This window comes from Frieseomelitta varia, unplaced genomic scaffold (assembly GCF_011392965.1).
Source record: "Frieseomelitta varia isolate USP_RPSP 00005682 unplaced genomic scaffold, Fvar_1.2 scaffold_326, whole genome shotgun sequence".
Taxonomy (NCBI): domain Eukaryota; kingdom Metazoa; phylum Arthropoda; class Insecta; order Hymenoptera; family Apidae; genus Frieseomelitta; species Frieseomelitta varia.
In genome coordinates this window covers 237593-264141 of record NW_025110064.1, presented here as the reverse complement: position 1 = coordinate 264141, position 26549 = coordinate 237593, and the positions used below count along the sequence as shown (strand labels likewise).

The window sequence follows — 26549 nt, the reverse complement described above, 5'->3', positions numbered from 1 at the left end:
AAAAGAAAAGAAAAGAAAAACCTAAAAAAGGAAGAGAAATGTGAATTAATATTTATTTTTAGCGTAATTAAAATTAACTGACAAATTAAATAATTGTTGTGATTATGTATATCAAGCAAATTGCAAGTAAACGAATCAAGAAATAATTACACGGAACAATGAAATTGCAAACAGGTGTTAATTATCACGCTTTTAAAATGTCGTCAAGGTTACTTGTCGCCGTTTTTATCGCTTCCGTTAGTCGCCACATCACGAAACTGTCATCTATGAAAATATCAAGCCGTGTTTTCGATATGTTTACGAACTCTACCTATCATGTGAACATGTTCACAAGTTCAAGTGGCGCGAAATTAATCTTTACAAATTAATTATTTAAAGAAAAAAGAAAGCCCAGACGCACGTCAAACCGCAACAAAACACTCTAAAGTTCGTTAGGCTTCTGTGCATGGCTGCAAGCTGACCAATCGATACAGGAAGTACAGTTTATAAAACATGGTGCCGCGAAATCGACGTAATTATAGAATTATATCGACGATAAAGAAGACGGTGGCTCGCCCTGTACTAATGAAAGCAATTAGCAGAAATTACCGACCTAATTAGCTGGTCGTGATTACTGCGGCATCGCGGAAACTGCGGATTCTTTCGTTCTTTCCTTTCCGTCGTCCTTTTCTCATTTTTTTTTTTCTTTCCTTTTTCTTTCCTTTTCTACCCCGCCTTTCCCTTTCTCTTCCCCACGTCTACGTAACGGAAAATTGATTTTATAGTCTCAAAGACGAGCATCCGCAATTTGTTGCCAGTTCTATGCCCTTCTGCTCACGTTCCCGGTGCAATTTCATGAATATATCTGCATACCGTTAGGAACGAGTTTCAAAAAGAAAGAGGAAAAAGTCAGAAACGAAGCGAAGGGGCGGGGGGGCAGTAAAGTGTATAAACGAAGGGGAATGAAGATGAAAACGCGAAGACGAAGATAACGAAAAAACGGAGAAATAACGCGGAAGGATCAGAAACAGAGAGAGAGAGAGAGAGAGAGAGAGAGAGAGAGAGAGAGAGAGAAAGCGAAGAAACTGATGACATTATCGCGTGGAAGAACGAGGGAGAAAAAAAAAAATGAAAACCGTCGCTATAAATACAGGTTCACGACCTTTCGTGTCTGATGAAGTGGGTAAAGGTCGTTAGACAGCTTTATCGTTCGTTTTCCATTGTTTGTCATCGGTGGAACGACAACTGGAGACATCCACGTTGACTGATCTAAACCGTTCTAGACGATCGCAGCTAAATCCTATGATTAAATGCGAATTTAAGAACAAATTCTTAAGGACAAAGAATAATTATGGATATAAAGGATATTTAAATTATAAAGGATAATTAATAATTAATATATAATAAATATATAATATATAATTAATATATAATAAATATATAATATATAATTTATATATAATAATTAAGAATAATAATATAAATATATAATAATTAATAATTATAATTAATATATAATAAATATATATAAATAAAATTAAATATAAATATATAATTAATATATAATAATTAATAATTATAATTAATATATATAATAAATATATATAAATAATATAAATATATAATTAATATATAATAATAGTTATAATTAATATATAAAGGATAATTAAATTAAGGACAAATATAGAAACCGCGTTTTATAATACTTGGAAGACTAGTGTTTATTTAATTTTTTAACCTGTTTGTAGTCAAGTTGATTTTACGGTTTTAATTTAAATACAGTCATGTTGACTTAGATGGACATTTATGTTTGTCTATTTATATTTGTGTATTAAACCTCATTCACACATTTTTAATAATACCATCGAGATTTATACTGTTTTTAAATTCAAATCACTGTCAAGAAATTTCAAAAAAAAGATAACATAGTAAGGAAAAACTTTTATTAGCATGCCTTGAATTAAATTAATTATTAATTAATTATTTACTTGCTTGTCTTGTTCAGTAATAATGTACGAAGAATTTTCTTGATGAGAATGTCTATGCTTCGCTTTGCGAAAGTGGATCTAATAAATAGTAGAAATTCACATTGTGAATTCTCTATCTTTAAGCCTAACTGTGTTTACATTGACCAACTCTCATTCGTTCTTCATTTTTCCAGCTTAATTTGTTTCTTAGTGTCAAATTGATAGACTGATAAATAATTACGATGGAAAGATAAACAGTTAAATTTTCAAATTTTTTTTATTAACAGTAAATAGACTCTCAAGTATATATCTCAAGTATATCTAATTTTATATCATGATGTTTAAAGGATCGTATAAATATATAAAGCATCGGATGATGATAAAATTTAAGATACATCTCTATCTGATATATAATAGAACATTTTTTTGTCACCATCTTTGCTTCAATGTGTATTTTCACACATTATAGTACATAATACATTATACATAATTTAGATTCTGGTTTTAACATTTTGTACTTTTTTAAAATTTTTAATATTTTTTGCCTAAACGTACCTAATTTTGAACTTACACTATACTTTAACTCAATGATTAAATTAAGATGAACGCAATAATTGAAGAGTTGAAATAAAAAACGATATAAATGCCAAAAAAAATAAAAAAAATTTTCTTCCTTTAATGAAAGAGAGTGCGTGTTATATGTGGAATATATCAAGAAACTTTATTTCATTTTTTAGGATAATATAGAGCTATTGTCATAAGTGCTAATTAAACTATATTTGAAAAAAAGAACAGCACTATAATAAATAAATTCTTTCTGTAAAAACCTATTAACATTCGCGTTTAAGTGATAAATGATCTAAATTAACAGCATTTTTTTCATTATTACTGAAAATCTTCATTTTTAGCATTTATATCGTCTATCATTCCAATTCCTCCAATTTATTTAACATTTTTTTAAAACAAATGACAAGAAATTCTTTCTTTTTCTCAGTCACTTTGATCGATTGATTCAATACTTTAATATATTTATTATTATATGATTTATTATTTATTATTATATTATGATTGTTTTTTAATATGACATCGGTAGCCATTAACCTGCTAATATCAATAAAAGGAATATATTATACTATAATTATTATACTATATTATTATTATGCTATAATATTATAGTATATTTTATTACTATAATATTATAGTATATTTACTATTATAGTATTATACTATATTAGTATATTTACTATTATAGTACTATTATAGTATATTATACTATAATATTATAGTATATTTTATCACTATAATATTATAGTATTATCTTATCAATAAAAGAAATATATTATACTATAATTACTATAATATCAATTATACTATAATTATATATACTATAATTATACTATTATTACTATAATATTATAGCATTATCTTATCAATAAAAGAAATATATTATACTATAATATTATTACTATAAATTAGAAGTAAACAAGAGAACGAACGTGGAACAAAAATATTATAAACGAGTTCCATCGAGGACTGGCTGGTTTCGTTGAGAAATGAAATTCCTCCCGTTTCTCCAAATATTTCGCTTAGCATTAGCGGCGACAGAATAAAAAAAACGCGATTCTAATTGCGTTTACTTACTTTGAAAGAGGAAATTCTCGGCTGTGTCGAGGTGGATGAACGGAGGCACCAATTTCTGCGATTATATTCGTGGAAGATGTTCGCAGCGAAACACTAAAGAAAGTAGTAGCCGCGAAATTAAAGTGGCCCTATGTTGCTTGGACGCAATCTGTTTAATTGTAAAGCATTCCCGGGCGAATGAAGCGGCAAGAAGGAAACATTTCTCGGAAGTTGTCCGCACCTTTCAACCAATTTTTTTTTGCGGTTCATTTATCGATATATTAAGGAGAATTAGCTCTTTGAACTCGATTTGTTTTCAAATTTGTTGTTGCGCGTCCACTTGTATTTATTTTAAGGTGAATTCGATAAACATAATGTTTTCTACTTATTTATTTATCATTATTATATATATATATATAATATTATTGTATATTATAAATATATATATATATATATATTATATAATTTATTTTTATAATTTCTTAAAGTATATTTTTTAAATAAAAATTTATAATTTATAATTTTAAATATAATTTATATTCCAAATTTATAATTTTATAATAAATTATAGCAATTTGTTTATAATTTATAATTTTAAATAATTTATATTCCAAATTTATAATTTTATAGCAAATTATAGCAATTTGTTTATAATTTATAATTTTAAATAATTTATATTCCAAAAATTTATTATTTATTATTTTAAATAATTTATATTCCAAATTTATAATTTTATAGCAAATTATAGCAATTTATTTTTAATTTATAACTTTAAATAATTTATATTCAAAAAATTTATAATTTTAAATAATTTATATTCCAAATTTATAATTTTATAGTAAATTATGGCAATTTGTTTACAATTTATAATTTCAAGTAATTTATATTCCATAAATTTATAATTTATAATTCTATTTATAATTTATAATTCTATTTATAATTTATATTCCAAATTTATAATTTATAGCAAATTTGTATTGTCATTTCCTGCGTGACAACATGAGTTTAAAGGATTAAGATTGTAAAATTGAAGAATCTTTGATCACAGGCAGGAAGGATGTTGGTTAATGTTGCGAAACTTGTAAGAAGAGTATTGCAAGCATCTGGATCTTGTCGAACGATTAATCATTCTTGTTGAATGTTCGCTCGTGATGAAATATAAAACTTGCTCAATAACTTTGCTCGAGTTATTTTAGAATATTTTCGTTCTTGTTGAATTTGTACTGGATTTCACTTAAGCATCACAATCATGTGAATGAATAATTAATTTTCCTTAAATAAATCTTTTGTTAAACGAACTTATAAATACTTTGAGATCATTTTTAATTCATAATATAATATATAATTCGTTTTCATCGAAATCTTGAAAAATTTTCTTTACTTTAAATTTAATGAAAACAATTAAGTTTTCATTGCTGTACTATTTTATTTATAAAACCAAGTTTCAGTTTAAGGCGTTTTCATTTCAATTTAATACTAAAATAATTACAATTTACTCTTTCCCAAATGTAATACGCAGAAATGTAATTTTTTAACTATTTTTCTTCGCGCATGCAAATCTTTTCTCAAACAGCAGAAATAGTTACAAAATTTTCATAAAACCGAAATTAATAAACTCTCCATTTGAATCTATAAAATCACGAAATAATTGAAGAATAAAAGATATTGAACGGTTTTTCAAAATCCGTCAGGATCATTTTAATGCTTCAAATCGTATTATTTTTCGTAGTGCCGAAAGAGATTACAGATTAAATATATTTTATTACACAGTTTAATATTCTCTTGCGATTGAGTTTCAATCGTTTTACAAGTGAAATCAAATTTAAGAATGGAGCTGGTTTGTAATCGAATAGAACAGTCTCCGCGAGTTCGATCGCGTATTCAATAATCTGCAAATTTTTAACGCATGTTTGCAATTTTTTTCGTACTATTATTGAATTATCTTCTGATTCGTAGAACGTGTAACCGATTCGCCTTTAACAGAAATATAAACGAACATGTAGGAAACGAAAATGATATTGTTAATTTTCACTAAAATCAAATTTATTCATCAGTTATTTTCATATTGCTTAACAATGATATCAAAAATTAAACAACGGTACAAAATTGAATACTTCGAATGATTACTTTCGCTGTTAATATTTTAGCTTAGCTGCGAAATATTAGATTACTTTCGTATGTACTATATGTACAGGGTGTTCGCGGATTTACTAGCCAGGATTTTACTCATAAAAGCTAAGTATGAAAAAAAAAAAATGAAAGGAGAAAAAATAGTACTGTTTTTTTATAAGCAACATGATGTATGAAATCTTTTTGTATTTACATTACTTCCTTCGAAATGAGAATGACTCCTCAATTTTTCAAACGAAATGCTACAAATTTTTATATGAAAATGTAAATTACGATAAATTTGCAAAATAATTCTCAAAATCGTACAAAATCAAGAAGAAAATTCGAATATTTTATGAATACATTATGAACACATTTCTTGTGTGTTGGCGTCAGTAAATGGTACGAAATATTCAAAATTTTTCTTTCATTTTTAACTTTGTACAATTTAAGATCATTACATTTTGATATACACTTTTAAATGATGTAAAGAAATTGGTAGCATTCCATATAAAAAATTTAAGATCACCTTCATTTCGAAAGGAGTGCAAACATAATAATATTCTATACATTGTTATTGAAAACAGTACTGCTTTTTCTTCTTTCATTTTTTTTTTTTTTTTTTTTCTCGTACTTACCATTTATGAGAAAAATGCTGGCTACTAAATCCCTGAAAAACCTGTATACTTTTGTTATTTTTAAAAGAAAATGTATTTCTTAACACCACTATTCTACAAGAATATGTATCCACAGAATATTCGGATTATATAAAATTTACAAATTAGAAAAGTAATTATCTTAAAGGAAAAAGATATTAAGTATAAAGTTGAATAATAGCGAACTTGAAACTCTGTTGTCAGTACATTAAACATGTTTTAATAAAATTAAACCATATTACAAAAGTAACAGACATAGATCATAAACTTGAAAATTTTAAAATTTCAGTTTTTTAGGTTAGGTTTAAGTTTATCTTAGGTTTAGGTTTAGGTTAGGTTCTAATTACCTAGTACATTATAAATTAAACCATGGTACATAATAAAATTAAACCATATATCACAAAACTAAACATAAATCATAAATTTTTAAATTTTAAAATTTCAATTTTTAGGTTAGGTTTTAGGTTTAGGTTAAGTTCTAATTACCAAATACATTATAAATTAAACCATGGTACATAATAAAATCAAATCATATATCGCAAAACTAATAGACATAAATCATAAATTTGAAAAATTTTAAAATTTCAGTTTTTAGGTTAGGTTTAGGTTTAGGTTAGGTTCCAATTACCAAGTACATTATAAATATAGCCATAAAACTAACAGACCTAAATCATAAATTTTTAAATTTGAAAATTTCAATTTTTAGGTTAGGTTTAGGTTTAGGTTAGGTTCTAATTACCAAGTACAGTATGAATTAAACCATAGTACATAGTAAAATTAAATCATATATCACAAAACTAACAAACATAAATCATAAATTTGGAAATTTAAAATTTCAGTTTTTAGGTTGGGTTTAGGTTTATCTTAGGTTTAGGTTTAAGTTAGGTTCTACCAAGTACATTGATAAAAACATATTTCATTTATTCTTGCATTTATATTCGTTTAAAAAATTATACTCATAAAAATGTGACAATGAAAATTCTCCGTTTCGACAAAAAGATCTCTGCGTCGACACTATCTTTCGTCGCACGATAGATAAATTCAACATCCAAGAAAACAAACGTATCTTGATACAGAAGAAGGCAAAAGGCCGCAACGTAACAGCGAGATCATCGATTTGAAACGCCGACGATTATCCTGTATCCTGTCGGTTGCGTAACTCTTGCAAAACGAAAACTAGCGAGTTTTACTTTCAAAGGTCGGGTTTTGCCGTGCCAAGGTCGGCCATCATAATGCTATTTACTCGTATCGACGACCACTTTCACCAGTGAAAGTATTCTTTTCGATACGCTTTTGCGATCCCGAGACAAAAGGGGAAAGAAGGGAGCGCGGAAAATAAAAAGAAAAAAAGAAAGATAAAAAAGAAGAAAAGAATAAAAGGAGAAACGAGGGAGAATAATCGCAGGGGTCGATCGTGTAATTCATTAGGTGAAAGACAGACTGATGAATGCACAGCAATTTTCGGTAATCGTCGATTGCACGACTCGACGAGTCGGTTGGATCGACGTTACGTATCCGCTGCCAGCCAGAGTGGAAGAAAGGGTCTTCAGGATTAAAAGTTGCAGAGCTGTGGAGTTGCGGAGCTGGAAAGAGGAGACCAGGAAAGCTGGGAGTCGTTGTTAAAAAGGGGAGAAAATTTACGCCTGAAAAGAGATGCCGCGCGCGGAGAAAAGAAGAAACAAGAGAGGGCTCGAGATGTACGGAGTGTTTCTATAGAGAATGTTGCGTTGACACAGCAAGCTAGAAGGGAGAAAATGTTTTTTTGGTAAATATTGTCTTATTTCGAAGGTCCAGGGATGAAGGATGAAATGGGAAATTAAAATATATATTAACACAGTGTGCCTCATAATATAATTAAAAAGACAATAGGAAGCTTGAGCAATAGTTGCAGAATTATTCATCAGTTGTGTGAATTATTTTATTTTTATATAAGAAAATTGAAATCATACATGATAATATTCAGAGCTGAGGTTCGCTTTGAAATATTCATGTAAAAAGTAATTAACATTCTCGAAGCAGTTCACTTGAAATGAAATTAATTAGCAGATCATTTTCTTGCTTGTTGTTTCCGCGGTACAACTAGAAAAGAAAAAGCAACATTTCTTAATTTAAGACTTTAGTTTTGGAAAAATTCGATTCAGCTAATTCTGGATTTATCGGAAATTAATGACGAGGTTGTTCTGCTATTGAAAATAAGTAACTGCTGAAAGTAGATTTTTTTCATCAGAAATCGCTTTATTTCTGAGAAACTTAAATTAAAAAATTTCTTCCAAACCAATTCTTCCAGTTAAACATGTTTGAAATCTATTTTCCTGAATTTCGAAAACAAAGCCTTAAACGGAAACTTTATTCCAGGTTTTTTTATTCTTGTGGGTAGAATAATCTTTCATTGATCATTTCTGTTCATTTCAAAATTAGTCAAGTTCAAGTATACTTGATAAATTTTAAAACTCAATTTTCTTGAAAATGGAGAGAAAATTTTGACTTATTTTTTTCGTGTTTTCCTCATTCCTTGTCTACTTGGACCACTGGATCGGAAACATTCTGTATATATTTTTATATACATTAACTCTTTCGTTTTATATCATTAATTAAAAAAGACACAAATCAATAAGTAGAATTAAAATCGTTTTTTTATTGTTTCAATTGCTGTAATAAAAAGAAAACCACTTTTTAAGAAATTACAGCAATAATTAAGTAGGAATCTCTTATTCTTCTGTTCTGTAATATAAAATATTATTTAACACTAGATCTACCAACAACTAAAGCACAAAATTCGCAGCAAAGGAATTAAAGTGCAAGGAACAAGAAAAAATTCATAATGCAACAAACAACATGAGCTTCTGTTTATATATTTTACTAAGAATCATTCGAGTCTCTAAAAACACATATAAAGTATTTTTCTATGAAATAGTATCATACTGTGTGTGTGTGTGTATATATATATATATTAAATACATAGTATAAAACTTTTGTAAAAAAATTATCAATTATTTTGATCACTTTGATAATTCTAGTTAAGATGTCTGATTTATACGTCAGATGAAAATAAGAATAAAATGAAAGCGAGAAGGAAATAATCAGTAGATTTCCTGACTGACGAATCACAGTTCAGCCGACATAAAGTCTGAAATCGACAACGAATGGTCGGAAATTTCTCACTTATGATAGTTTGTACACGTGATATTTGACGATTCAGTTCAACGGTATTGAATTGGTTGGGGCGTGATTACGTCGAAAATGTCAAAGATTTTATTCGCGACAATGAAACGTTCGTATCGGTGACGAACGCGAGCCATGAAATTCGAGCGACCGAACAAGAAAAGCCAGCCGAATCGGAGCTGTCGTCGCCAGCCGAATAGTTCGTTGCCTCCGAAACGCCATTTTCGGACGCGTTCGCCAGTCGGACCCATTCGTTTCGATTAATGAAACTGCTTTGAACTGATCCGTAGTGATCCTGCTGTAGGAACGATTTCACCTGATTTGTTACAGTATCGGCGCTGTGTCCTTTTTTATCTTTCATCTGTACTTTATTGGCATTAAAATTTCATTGAATTTTCAGTATCTATAACGTACAAGGTTTCGAAGATATTAGTTAATAAAATAAAATAATTATTAATAAATTAAAATATTATATATAATAAATCAAAATTATTAATAAAATAAAATAATTACTAATAAATAAATTATTATTTATAATATATATTATATATATAATAAATTAAAATTATTAATAAAATAAAATAATTATTAGTAAATTAAATTATTGTATATAATAAATTAAAATTATTAATAAAATAAAATAATTATTAATAAATAAATTATTATTTATAATATATATTATATATAATAAATTAAAATAAATTAAAATAAATTAAAATTATATATAATAAATTATTAATAAAATAAAATAATTAATATTCCTTTACATCCCGAAAATGTATCTAAGCAGTAATTTTGACATACTTTCACAATAAAGCTTTTCAAAAATTAAACGTTACGTTTCAGAAGGAAGAAGATTATGAGTATCTATGAATTTTTATTTAATGTAACTTTTTCTTCTTTCCAATATAATATGTAAATTTTCATTTTTGGCAAATAAAATATATTATACTATATATATACTATATATATTATATACTATATACTATATATATTATATATTATAACTCTAGTCTCATAAAAGTAGCATTGATAAAATACAAGTGATTAAGAATGAAAGTTTTAAATAATTAAAAAGAATTGTATAAAATACAATATGAGGAATCAAATGTTTCACAAAAAAAAAAAAAAGAAATATCTACAACAGAAGAAAAATCTACAAAATTACAAAATTTGCAATCTACAAAAGAAAAATCTATTTGATATTCAGTAATTGTTATACGAAATAACATTGGAGGTTATAACTCTCATTCATTTGCTTATCTCGTTTTGAAAAATACATAATAACATGTAAAATAAGTTAACACAGAAATAGAAATCTCCAGATAAAAGAAATCTCCACAGTTTTATCATGAACTAGAACGTAATGCTTAAAACTGAACTAAATGCAGGTAATACTCGATGTTTTGAAACGTCAATGCTTAACTTATTAAAAACCATTACGCGACATTTCATTCGCAATTCTGTTATTTATATTATCAAATTGTATTTTTTTTTTTTTTTTTATTATCGCTATAAAAAGATATTCTAAGGATTCGTTTAACATTTTCCACGATTACATCTTCCATTCTGGAATTTTATTAAATTCCAAATTTCCCCAGATTCTCGTAGAGCTATCAGTAAAATATTTGTGCATAGAATGATGAGCTTTTTCAGAAAATACTTCGTTCCACGACTTATCCTCTTGCACGTGCCTGCAACCTTGCAACGTTATATAAATAAGATCTGGAAAGCGGTGTCAGGGTCTCGTTTTACCGGTTTTTGAACACGGTTCGCTTCTTCTTATATAATTTAATGTGATTCTCGTAACGATCAAGGTGAGATTATTAAGCTTTAAACAGGATCATTACTGAAAGTCAAAATATTTGGAAGGGGGAACAATTAGATAATCGATTAATGGATCTGATATTTTCTCCATTATATAAAAACGAAATGTTATGTTAGTTAACTTGAATCGAACTAAATATGGTATGATGTGGTAAATAGTTGGTACTATTTGTGTTATCAGTTTCTGGAAACAAGCATATAAAATATTATATTTGAACAATACTATGTTTTACTTAATTGAAAGTATAATTATATGCTGACAAAAAAAGAATAATAACTTATTTAAAATGTCCTCAAAAAGTAATAGCGTTTCAAATACATGCTAAAGTTATATATTATTATATATATTATATATTATATATTATTATATATATTATATATTATATATTTAAAAAAATATATACACTCTGCTTAATTAAAATATTCAATATTAAAATAATTCATAGGGCGTTTGCAACCCTAACAGTTGTATAATCTATATTTAATATCTATGTGCTATAATTTTTAAAAATAGATTAAAAATCCTGAAGATGACCACACCATTTATTGAAAGCTTCGATTTCAGAAAATCAAATAGTTTGAATATTCCCATTTTGTTTGAATATTTTCGTCCTTTTATTCCATTTCACTTCTTCGTTATCCTCTCGTGTTCTTTTCCATTACCGCAAAATTAAATCAATTGCAATAATAGCTCTCGTCTGTGAGTAAAATTATGTCATACGATAACATGAAATCTATGTCATAATATCGAAACTGTGAAAACTTGATAAGTGTTCATGAAATTCGTGTTCAACATTCATTAATTCGTTTTTTGTTACATTTATTATTTATTACACTAGGATATCGTCAATAAAGAAATAACTGTAATAATTAAAAATTAAAGTAACAAAAAGAAATATAAGAAATGTAGGTTTACCTACATATTTTTTGATCCCTGTCATGCAATTAAAACTAAAGAATAAATTATATTAATAAAAACTCAAAAAATGTCTTGATATAAAAATTAACATTTCTATTAAATTTTTTTCGTTTAGCATTAAATTTTTTTCGTTTTCTATTAAAAATTGAAACTATTTTTGAAAACAATAAAAAAAGTAGAACATTTTCTTATTAAATAATTAAATAACGAAAACGAACGAGAAGTACATTTCAATAATTAATATTTTAATTAACATCAATATTTAAATTTTATATTTATACTTTAAATTTTATATTACACTTTCACTCGTTGATACAGTGTTTAAAATAATTAAGGAGTTATTTCCTTAAAATCACTATGATTTTAATGCATATGTTGATTATATATTTAAATTGCCTTTGAGTCAATTTTTATTAATATCCATTAATAAATTCATTAAATCTAAGCTTTTCTTTACTTTTGTTTAGAAATAAAATTCTACTCACGAATATTTTAACTGGTAAACATGTTACGGATATAATGTAAAAACTTGATAAGTGTTCATGAAATTCGTGTTCAACATTCATTAATTCGTTTTTTGTTACATTTATTATTTATTGCGCTAGGATATCGTCAATAAAGAAATAACTGTAATAATTAAAAATTAAAGTAACAAAAAGAAATATAAGAAATGTAGGTTTATTTACATATTTTTTATTTCCCTCTTGTTTCGTTCTTTTTTCAAATTTAAATTTATCGCGGTTAATAATAATTTAGCACTAGAACTATCAAAATAACCAATTTATAATTTTTGTCGGATGAATCTCACAGATTAAATTTAAATTTGATCCAGAGATTTCTAGAGATTCTAAATTTAATTTACAGAGTAAAATGTCTAAATAAAAACTTGTGTAATCCACTCTGTATTACAACAGTTTTATCATTTCTCTTTTCTTCTTCTTTCTTTTTTCACTCTAATATCTCTGATGGAAATTTCATGCTCTAATCGCTCTAGTTCCAGCGTTAAAAAAAAAAAAGAATTAATACTCGACATTCGCATTACAGTTCCATTCGTTAATGCACGCGGTTAAACAAACGTTCAACAACGCGAGATCTAAATGTGCAGCAGGGAAATGAAACAAGGTGCTTTCTTCCCGTATTCTTTCCTTTTGTCCTTTGTGTGTGTGTGTGTTTTTTTTTCTAAATTAAAGCTCAACACTGGCCAGTTACTTCTACGCGTAATCGTCTCGTGTTATTCTAGCTATATGGTCTTATCGGTGAGTTGTAACTTTTTTTTTTTTTTTTTTTTCTACAATATGTTAGGGTCCGGGAATCGCCAGTGGCTCTCCGCGATTATGGCAGCGCGCGCGCGCGGGCGCGCGTAACCGCGATAAAGCGTTACGGTTCTCGCGGCTATCCATAGGAACGGAAAAGTGAAATCGCGGTCACAGGGTAGGGTCGTGAAGCAACGCGAAATCGATTATCGAGGAAATTACCATAATATCGTTGGCGCTTGAATCGCCCCTCGTTAAGACGAGGGTAAATTCGCATTTAAGAAAGGCAATTGTAATACCTGAAACCGTGGTTTCGAAAATTCACCTCGATTTACTCCGACATTCAAACGGATAGAAATGATCAACGTTATGTTGTAGCGAACAGACGAACAGATCTTTAAGAAGTAATATTGAATTTCAACCACCAACTGCTCTCTTTTCTTGCACTGTGTTACATGATCTTTCATGTAATGATTCAAATATTTGTTAAAAATAGTTCTTAGTCATATTCCACTTGCGTTTAAAGAATTGTTCAATCGATAAGAGATATGGTGTACTAATGGAATTCTGTTGTACATGAGAGTGAATCCGGATGTTGCTTGTTTATGATTTCTTCCTATTTTAATAAATTCTGAAAAATAACTAGAAAATTTCATTTTGTTCAACAATCCTATTCGAAAGTAGTGCAATTGATTTATGATACGACTGTTTTAAGAAAAATATCAGGTCTCTTTGTATTGTTAATCAGTTGAAAATATTTTCTCATTAAAGAAATCACTTTTGTAGTTTTAATTCTGCCGTGATTTTCAAATTTTTACGTACCAATTTCATTCTCGTTTCAAGGAATGAAAAATATTTAAAAGCAAAAGGGAAAGAAAGAAAAATGTTGAGAATAATTTTACATTCTTTATATATTTAAAGAATTGTTATAATTAGAAAATAATAGAAAATACAATTGAATTAAATATAACTCAGAGGAGTTAAAGAAAGTAATAAATATAATGTATAAAACCTTTCAGAATATTTGTGAAAACGTAATAAAGTGTTCAAGGAAAAATACTAAGCGCGCTTAAAACGATGTTTTTCTTACAGTAAAACTTAAAATTTGGCAATTACATTGAATTGAACTTAATAACTTTTTTAATTAGACATTTTTTTAATGCTGTAATAACAATTTCGCTTTATATCAATCATTAAAAAATATTTTCATTTATTCAATTTGAAACCATAAAAAGTGTTTCTTTCTTTCCAAAGAGGATGATATTAGAAATTTCACTATATATATATATATATATATATATATCGAAAGAAATTGTATTTCTGTCTTTGATGTTCTTAATGAAATTAACTCGTGCACGGGCCATTAGTAAATGGGACAGCAGATAATTGTATCCAATCTTTAGCTGTGTAGAAAATAATTACGAACAATTACGGAGCGTCTTTGCGTCTTTTAGCAACGAACAATCGCTATACATTGCACTATCTTTATTTTGATAAAACATACAGAAAGGAAAGGAGAAACAAATATTTCATAATTTTATCGCGAGTTTGTACGTCTTTTATTTTTTTTTCCTTTTTTTTTCCTTTTTCTCTTTTTCATTTCTTCGATTTAATTTCCCATGCAAACGAGATTATTGAATAATGAAGTGTAGCATGCATCCTGATTAAGGTTCTACGTTGCAATAATAAACCGATGCAGCGGTCTATTTTATAATTGTAAACGTAATAAAATATGCAGAATTTATCGACGGGATTATCACCTATCTTTGTGCATTCATGACCTCAATTCGTGCATAAATTATTGTTACATTGTTGGGACAGAAGCGCTTTATCTCGAATGCCGTTCTGCTTGCGATGCAGGGGACTTATCGGTGAAAATGGACTAATAAAATGTGTTCCTGAAATAGTCGATTATTGGCACCAGTTAAATATAGAAACAGAGTTAATTTTATATATTCCAACAGTTCGAAACGTCATATTCGTAGCAAGAGATCTTTAACTTACGCTTACAAACTTAGAACAGTATTTATAATACACGATATACGAATCACTCTGAAGGCGTAACCTTCTCGATTTAGATCGTTTCGAATTCACACTATCCGATAAGGATCCGACGAGTTTATAGTAAATCGAAGTTACTTCAAACTTACAGAAATAACATTATCAAATATAATGCAGAAATTCAATTCGTGAAATCGAATTTTATTTATTTATATATCACTCACCACTCGTATTAAATTGTCATGCTCGAATTTACTGTCTGACACCATGAATTTCGAATTCAGAATAAAAACATAAGCATAACATAAACTAACAAGTTGTGAAAACTAGGTAAGTTCCCTAGAAGCTGTCTAATACTTTGAAAATCCCAGAGGCATCGAGATTTCACGATACTTCTTTCTTTCTTGCTTTTCTTTTCTTCCCATTTGCTTCTTCTTCTTCTTCTTCTTTTTTTGGGGGGGGGAGGGGAGAGGTCCTCAAGATTCCTGGACCTCTGGACATTATTAATTCTCTTTGATTATTAAAATCATTGAAGGCCACGTTCTTGAAATTTGTAAGATTTTATAATCTCAGGGGTGAAATTGTACTTGGCTCATTGTCGGCGAATTTGATTTTGCTCTTTGTACTTTTGCCCTGTACGTGACTTGAAACAACCAACCTGAGTATGTTCCATTTAACTTTTAACTTTTGTTCTGAAGTTATTCGTCTTCAGTAAGTCCTAGATTAGTCAGTAGTCCTAGATTCAGTATAAGTAGTAGATTAGTATAAATTATTATATATTATTATAATTATATATATATATATAATATTATTATAGAACTATATATATAATAATATACAATGTATGTAATAATATACAATATACAAAATTGTATATTATTATATATATAATAATATACAATATACAAAATAATGATAAATATAATAAAAAATAACGTAAAAAAAGTGTAATTGTTACTGATTTCATCTTATCATTTTAAAAATGATTAGAGAATTAAACAAGCTTGGTTCGCATCACTTGACTTTCTATCTATTTTATCAAATATCTTTTTAAATGTAAGTCCCAAAATTGTTTGAAGAAATGTTTCATATAAAGATTTCCGCCTCTTTTTAAATCACAGAATAGAACAATAATCTATAAAGAAAAATATTTAAAATATTAACTAAATATTTGTAACTAAATATTTGTATTCACTTAAAATAGAATAATAATCTATAAAAAGAACTTTCCATTTTAATAGAAAAAAATAGTTGATCTTCAAATAACCTTGAAGGCATTTAATAAAAAGGTAGTATAACAATTGCACTCCCCCTTCTAAAACTGTAAAACAACTTTTACATTAAACATCTTTGCTGAAAAATTATTTATTGTTTCTGAAATATTTTCAAACGAATACATTATACATTATAGTTCCATGAATCTCGTGTTGTCCTAAAAAATCCTAGGCCAATCTGTTTCTGTGTAATTCGATCGATTTTAATTTTTATCACTTGATTCATTATTCTTCTCGAACTTCCCGTCCAACTTTCTCGAATTTTACGCACCTTGTGAACTAACTTACTCAACTTCTACACTTCTCAAGTTATCTCGTTCGACTTATACGTGCCCCTAAGCCAACGTGGGCACGCTTCAGGTCAATCTGTTTAACCTTTATGAGCCCCAAGCTATTCGACCTGTTCGATATCTACCAGTCTCAAACCAATCTGTTCGATTTCTATACGTCCCAGGGCAACCGACTCTACTTTTGCAAATCTCAAATCAATCCACTGAATTTTTGTGTCCATTACAAGCAGGTCTATTCGATTTCTGTAATTTCACAAATTGTTTTTTGGCAAAGTTTAAGGGGGTAAATTCTGGTAATCCGGCTTGAAAAAAATCGACTTTTTGATGGAATACATTTTGGAATGCAGTTTTCGCACGCAGATTTATTAATACTTAAAGAGTACTTACAATTTTTTTTTTCAACGAAATTAATGAAAATTGTGGAAATTATACAGCCTTAGGTAAAGCATGTTTTTTAAAAACTGGTTCGAATGGCTGACGTGATTCCGGTTCACCTGGTTATTTGAAACTAAAAAACCAAAATGCATCATAATTAGTATAAATATGGCTATCGCATGAACCACGGAAACCGCGAAATTTCGAAAATTTTGAAAATGGCAGCATTTTGAAGTTAAAATATCGATTTTCCTTGTGCTCTTCGTCTTTTTGGGTGGTAAAAAAGAAATAGAAAAGAACATCAGATTTTGAAATCCGTGGTTTATGCGATAAAGGTACATCCGGTGAAGATCTCCTCCAAATTTCAAGTCGATCGATCAACTAAAACATGATATATCCCGTCAGCCAATTCAAAAAGTATAAATTTGAGGAAAACATATTTAAAGTTTCTGTTATCCGTTGTACAAAAATATTCATACTTACAATCAATCGAGCAGTACAGAAAATGAAATATTATAAAATAATAATAATATAAAAATAAATAATATTGTAAAATAAAGTATCTTTTGAGAAAAACACATTTGAAATTGTACAAAAATATTCATACTTACGTTGCGAGCAGTACACCATTTCCTTTAAACATTTATAACTTTGTTAATTTTACGAATTCAAACAAATCTTTTTTACACAAACATTCTCGAAAGCATATACTTTGAGAAAATGTAAAAAACAAAATCGATTTTTTTAAGCCGGATTACCACAATATCCCCTTAATGTCTTTTTCGAATTCTCCGAAATACTCGATAAAATTTTACATCATTTTTTACATCAAAAATTCCTATAAGTCAAGTTTTATTGAGTATACTTGCGATAGTGTACTTCATTTCAACACTGGATGATTTGGATAAACCCAATAGTTTGTGCAATAATTTTCGACTCCAAAATGGAGTTCATCTACTTTTGTCATTTTTAAACAATATATCATAGAATTTATTTATTTCATCGTAATTTATCTAATCTGTTCATTGTAACATATATATGCAGAGTGTTAATCCTCAGCGTTTTCTCTTGCAACTGATATATTTTAGAGAAAAATGGGAAAAAGTTTTAATGTCTTTTTCATGGACAATATATTTCAATTTTTTATATTGGCAATGTCGTTCAAAAAAAAAAGTATGGCTTTCCCATTTTTCAAAATGGGAATGACATACTTTTTGATTCGATAGTCTCCGTAAAAACGTTGAAAAATTACTAGTTTAGGAAAGTTTATTTTAACCTTGATTCTATCGTATGAAAGATAGAGACAGTTCACTTTGTGAACTGTGTTCACACTATTCTTACCTTTCACGTATAGATTTCATAAAATTTTGCAAAATTAAACTTAAAATATCTCCTAATAGTTTTCGATATACATAACACTTTTTTTTATTTAAAAAAAAAAAAAAAAAACAAAAGGTCACCTTCGTTTCTTGAACAATATTGCAAACGTAAAAAATTGAAGTTCGCGATCATGTTTATAAAAAACTAGAACCTTTTCTTCTTCCATTTTTTTTCTAAAGTATATACCACTTGCGAGAAGAAATGTTGAGAACAGCGCCAACACTGTATATTTGGAAGAAATTACCATTGAATAAAACTTTAACTTTTGCACAATTTGACTATGTTAAATTATGAGGAATTGATCTAATAAAAATCATACGCAATTTAATATTCGTGAAAGGAGATGTTGTTGATAAAAACGGCTACATTATTTCTCCTCACTTTGTAGCTTCATTTATTTTAATATATCCCATTTAATATTAATTGAATTCTGTTAGTTCGTTGTTTTCATCCATATTGATTTTCACCTGTATAAAAGGGCCTGTTTCTTACTGGCGCGGCATGATGTACGTGTAACATCGTACTTTATAATTTAGTGGCAGCCTTTGCCGAATTTCAACGATCCTAGGGTTAATCTTTATTGCGTTCTGCGAGTACTTAATAATCTCTATCGGGCTACACCAGCCCTTGATGATTTGTAACGCCTGGCTTCTCCTATCATGTGGTCTACATCATACCTTACGGACTCGAGGTCTTCTTTATTGCACCCTACACACTCTGTTTGTTCCGCATTGCATATCGCAAGTTTATGGTTGCCGAGTTATGGAAATTCTCTCGTCATTTACGAGCCCATGACGATATTTCACAAATCACAAAAGTGATAAATGTACACGTTGCAGAATATATACTGACAAAAATTAGGAAACGCATATATTCGCATACTCCAAGAAATTTTTATTTATCCTTTAATTTCGAAGGTGCGTCAATTGGAAATAAAAATGTTAAGTATTTTTCTGTATCAACAGTTAATATTCACACAAAAAAATCACTCAAAATGACAAAAGTAAAGAAACATATTTGATAATATTTTTTTAATCAAAACAATAGTGTATAGACTTTCGTAAAGTTCTAATACAAAACTATGAAATTTTTCTTAACTGTATGGTATTTGTAATTCTTGTGTCATTAATGAAATAACGAACTCTGAATTGACATTTAATGTGATTTTACAAGCACCTTAATTACGATATTATTTTGTACTATGTTATAAAGATGCTGCTCCGGTGGTTAAAAATTATGCCAAACCTGCTAAATGTCCACATTTAGACAAACTGTAGAGTTTAACTGAAATTATATAAAGAAAAAGCAATTTTGTGCAGAAGTGTTGCTTTGAAAAAATATTTAGGATCATTAAAATAACCAATATTCACTGGATAAACTATAATATATATAATTTCACAAAATATTGCAATATACGTATTTAGTTCTTTTTTTTATTTGTATTAACAAATTCTATTTATTGTATTGTTATAAATCTTCATTAGAAAATTTATAACATAGTATGAACACGTGTTGTACAATTATATTTTTCTTGTACATAAAGATTACTATATGTTTATATATATTATATATATTTATAAAATATGTATATACAATATGTATTACAAATATGTTGTATAATATATAATTAGCAATTATATAATATGTAATATTATTATATTGTATTGTGTATTATGTTATATATAATATGCATAATATTACATTTAATATTTATGTATATTATGTATTATGTATAATGTTATATATTATATAACAAAGTCATTATGTATAACTAGACTGTTTCTTTTAGTCAATAAATGTATGTTCAGTATTTCTTTTGTTCAATACATTCTTTATAATATTACATCAAAAATAAACTTTCCAGTGCATATATAGTACAAGAAAAGTAAATAAAAGAAAAAAGTGAATACATCGGCTGCCATCACTCTACATATTTTCAATTAGAATGCCCTCATTTAATTTCCCATTAACCCAATTTGTCTACGATAACAAAAATATCAGTTTATAATTAATTGACAATTGTAAAGTAAAGTATCTTTTTGCCTTATACTCTTTCATTATATACTCTTGACCCTTCTGAGAAAATTTATATTGCAGAGCGGCCTGTAGAGTTGTATTTCTAAGAAATAAAACTCTGTCACAATTACACAAATATTATCCAACTATAGAAAAAGGTTATAACTCTCAGAAAGCATCGAATTTTTCAGTTGTGAACATTTTATATTTTTGTACGATTAGGACAGACAAAAATATAATATATTATATAAAATAGTTTCTTTAATATACAATAGTTTCTTTAAAAATTCATTAATATTCATAAATTCATTAATATATATTTTCTCTATGTCAATTTTATGTTTCAGTTTATGTCAATTTTCCACAAATTTAATATCTACTTTCCCCGTAATTATACAGGATATTTCTACAGTAATTAATTCATAATCTCTCTTTAGTACCACTATGATATAAATTAAAACATGCCTAGCAAAACAACCAATCTATCTTCATATGACAATATAATTTATTTGATTTATATTTATATAGTATATATAATTTATTTGATTTATTTTTATATGGTATATTTATATAGTATATATAATTTATTTGATTTATATTTATATAGTATATATAATCTATTTGATTTATTTTTATATGGTATATTTATATAGTATATATAATTTATTTGATTTATTTTTATATAGTATATTTAATTTATTTGATTTATTTTTATATAGTATTTAAATATTACAAAGCTAGAATCTGACATGAATAAAAATCCGCGACATTGCATTAAGTTATTTCCCTCCATTGATAAAGCAGTTAGACGAGCAATTGTCATCGACGATGGTCTATAGAAGTAATTACAGTTTCTATTTTCGCATCTGACTGCCAGTTGGTAACCTGGTTGGTCTTAATACTGCACTTGTGAACGTACTGCTCCCTGAATAATGTCCGATGTTCCAACCGACGCCATGACGTTTTTTTTCAACATCGTTTCCCATTCCTCGTTGGATCGACTTTCTAACACGGTTTGCGCTAACAGCGCAAGTTCGATTACAGTATCTTCCGAATCACTTTTGTAACTGATTGAAACAATCGAAACGAGATAGAGACGTGCGAGAACGCGAAAGTATAGAAAAGCGGATGATCAGGATCAAGCCGGGTTTCCGACTCTTTCAAAATTCCTGAATATTTCGTGATTCCCGAAAAAGTCGGATCTCTTCTAGAAATTCTGCAATTATAAAAGACAAAATACGAAGCAAAAATCATCACCGATGATGTAACATTTTTATTTTAAATTTAAATAAATTAAAAGTTATTATTTGATTATATATTATTTTAAATTTTTATTTTAAATACTTAAACAGCTAATCTTTCTGATTGATGTAATTTTATTCTGTTTTCGGGGAAACTCGATCCGAACCCGAAAAAAAATATGTACGACTCGATATTTTCGCGTTGCATACCGCTGTGAGAGATAATGCATTGATAATAAACAATTTTGCGTCTCTTGAATGAACAAATTTCAAAATGTTGCAGATTCTTTTGTCGAGTTCGTGACGAGTAACGAAATTCATCAGATAATTATTTCGATTAGCTTGAACATTGAGCTTATAAAAACTTGTTCGATGTTTTCGAATAGTAAAAATTAAGTAATAATAACGTTACTTATAAAATAAGATACGTAACACGATGGAACTATACTGTAAGAAAATGTTCTGTACATTGTAATTCCTTGTCAAATGAAAAAAATTGATTTATTTTTTCATATAGTATTTAAATATTACAGAGCTAGACTCTGACATGGAAAAAGTACTTCCTTATTCATCGTTATTCAGTATCCTAATAGCGACGCCGAAGAATATTGATATCTTCAAGTACATTGCTGTTTTCTTTTATCGAATTAAGAATATCGAGTTCAAGTGATAGCACGTCGACCTGATTTGAAAATATTTTATCCTAAAAATAACCTTCACGAAGTTCATGACTTTATAATTTAATTTAATACAGATTTGCTGTAACTGAAATATATAATATTTATATAATATTATATACTAAATATTAGATATTAATTATATATCTGAACAATATATATTATATAATACTATATATAATATGTAATATCTATAATAATTACATAATATGATTACAATATACAGAAATTTGTTGGACAAAAGTGAAGGTCGAAAGTTATTTATAATAATATATTGTTTAATTATTAATAAATTGCATAATATATATTATATTATCTTCTTTAATCTTTCCATTGTTATTGCGAGTATTCATTACATAAAGGAATATTTAATTTCCATTGTTATTGCAAATATTTATTACATAAAGAAATATTTAATTTCCACTGTTATTGCAAGTATTTATTACACAAAGAAATATTTATATATAGTCACATGTCACAGAAAGATTTTGATGAATCGTATCATTATCGTATAAAAGAAATATGTATCATATCACTAAAGCTATGAATATTATTTAAATAGTTAGAAATTAATTTTTACTTACAACTGTTTCTGAAACTGATGTAAGTTAAATATCAGAATTCACTCCGATACAATAATATTATTAGAAAGTGAAACGAATTATTTCACTAATTCTCTGCTTTTCAAAGTCATATGATGTAGATGAACTAATTTCTTCGAGATCTATTCCACGTAATATTTTTATCCAACGTTTTTCTCTTTCTTTCTTTGTTTATTCTTTTAAACATCGTTATTAAGATTAGTTCAACACTTAATACAACATAATAATAATCATAGACAAGATAATAAAAATCCCTGTGATTTTCAATAGATTAAGTAATTATTGTCATTTTGTTGAAAGCAATTGAAAAACTTGCGTGTGTATATGTTTATATGTTTGTTTAATGAAACATGGGTGACAAAATGACAGAGCTGAAAGATAGTGAAAAGATCAGGTCCTCATAATATGGCGAATAATTATTGTGTAGAATAATTGATTACAACAATTAGTAAGCAATTATTGTAAAAAATGAAAATCGTCTGTGAAAAAAAGAACATTACGTGAAATTGCACAGGAAGCTACATTTGCAAATATACAATCTATTTTGCGAAAATATGATTGAAAGAAGAAAAACGGGAAAACTATTATTTATTTATGCATGAATGGCGGTAATTCGTAATTCATAAAAAATAATAATTTCGATAATTTATAAGTATATTTTTTATAATTATAATTATAATTTATAAGTATAATTATAGTTATAATTTATAAGTATAATTATATTTTTAGGGGAAGAAAACATTTATACTTGATCTAATGCTGATGACATTATTTTCATGATTTTAAAAAAAGATTAACAGTATCGAACTAGATACTAAATAAAAAAACGGAGAGATTTTGTAGTTGTTATCTATATGGGTCTTATGTGGTTATAGTTTTCACAGTAGTTAGATGTAAAGAAAAGACGAGTACTGAACTGATAAATGAAAAAGTAGAAAGTATGGATTACATGAAACTCATAAACGAGCAAATAACAGCACGTGTAAAGCATGTAAACAGAGAAAAATTCGTAATTCAAAAAAATAATACAACCCTGTATATTCTGATACTCATAATGTCAAAGTTTTATATTACTGGATTTAAATATTATCAAGAACGTGTAAGGCAATTATTTCATTCTTTTAATTTAATTAAAAATTTTGAAATTGTATAAATATTGTCAAGAATCTATGAGACAATTAACTCATTAGAAATTAAAAATCTCTAGGCCGAAATTCCATTTCTAAAATATTTATGAAAACTTTATACAATAAAATAAACGTCAAACCTACAAGATTTTTGGAAATTATAGAAAAACTAGGAAGAATATATATACATCATCGAAAGTAGAGTAAAATATTTGTTTTTAAATTAAATTATTATTTTTCAATAGATTTATACACAAACTTCAAAAATATGAGAAATTCAAAAGCGAATATGAGACATGATTGATAAGAAAAACATTTCGATCAATATAAGATTGTGAAACGCTTGCTATTGTAAGCTTGATATTTATACTTTAAATGATTGAACAGAAACTTCCATATTATGAAAATTTCTAATTTAGTAAACATAAATGTCGTAAACACTATACTCGTAAATATTAAATAAAAATAATATACATACCTATTTAAATTAACGATCATTTTATTTATACCATGTTTTGCACTTGTATGTCTACGTTGCATACATTTTATCTGAATAGTTATTAATATCTTCAAAAAATTGGAAATGAATTTCTTCATAATGTTATTTTCGAGGATTATTGTTTACAACATATTGCACGATGATAGTAATTAGCACCATCAATAAGTAATAAGTAACTATTTTTTTCAAATTCCAGTTCCAGTTACTAACTTTTATTCTACAAACAACTAAAGCAAAAACTGATAGTACAAGGAATCAAATAGAATTTCTTACTCTCTGAACTATTGGAAGCTCACGTTCCTGTCATAAACTCGATTTGGCTAGCAAACCATAAAACTTACCGAACTATTTTCCAACGAAATACGTACTGTCGTACAAAAATTTATATCTATCATATCATACTAATGTAATATCCTTCATTAAGCTCTTCAATGTATCAATTTGAAGCGTACATCGATATTCCTATCCATATGCATACATACTACAAGTCTAATAAGAATATCCCTCTTAAACATCTTTCGAAAATGTGAAAAAGTTTTATATAATAAAATTGCTCGGTATAATATCTCTTTCGCGATCGGTTTAATAATCTATTTTAAATCTATTTTCAGCTCGAACGAAGTATAATAATCTATCTTTTGTGATCTGTTCCTCGCCAGTTTAATAATCTATTTTAAATTTATTTTCAGCTCAAATGAAGAGGTTGAGAGATCAGATGGCTGGAATTTTGTCACATATTCCCGAGCAAGGTGTCGTGAATTGGAGCAAGATTCCTGAAGGAGCGAACACCACCTCCACCACCAAGGTTAGTCACGCGTAAATATTACGCTCATTTCCGGTTGCCTCGTTCGGATAATCACTTCACTCGCTTGACAAATTTGTTCCTTCAGCTAGAATCCTTTGTTACTTTGATTTACTACGCATCTAGTCTTTGTATAATGAAACGTACATTCTCGATGAATATATCCAAAGCAAGTATAATTCTGATCATTAAAAGTGGGAATCTTATTTGCACCAATTCGTACTTGGTGTTTATTGACAAAGGAAGTAACGAGTGACAAATTATAACGATTATTATTGTATATGAATAATACCGGAAATATCTTGAAAAATTGAAGAGAAACTGGTGAAAATCATCGAATGAGAAATTAAAGCGAATCTTTTTTTTTTGTATTTTTCTTAACTTTTTCTTAATTTTTCTTTTTTAATGTATATTTTATATATAATATATATAATTCTATATAATTTTATATATAATTCTGTTTTAATTCTGATTTATGGAAAATACTAACTTTTGTCTTTTCAAATACAGAAATGGGAGTTTTCTATTTGAACATTTTATTTGAGTATTTATTAAATACTTGTATGTTTGTTAAAGTTACAAAAAAGTACGTTTTATATATTAAAATTGCAAACAAGTTTAAATATAATATAATACTGAACGTATAATAACGATAATAAAATATAGTTGTAGCACTTTTAATGATCACCAATCCCTTTCGTAAAATGTAATAGTAAAAATAATATCATTGCAAAGATTTTAGATGGTCGCCTTTAAAATAATGCTTCAATATC

At 27.4% G+C, this 26549-nt stretch overlaps 1 protein-coding gene across 1 annotated transcript in view; it reads left to right on the top strand.

Moving 5' to 3' along the window:
• Positions 1–26549, top strand: part of LOC122530110 (icarapin-like) — an 86758-nt gene that overhangs the window by 56642 nt on the left and 3567 nt on the right. Inside the window, exon 3 of the mRNA XM_043656781.1 lies at positions 25664–25779. Coding sequence (XP_043512716.1) covers positions 25664–25779 — 116 coding nt within the window. The remainder of the gene's footprint in view (positions 1–25663; positions 25780–26549) is intronic.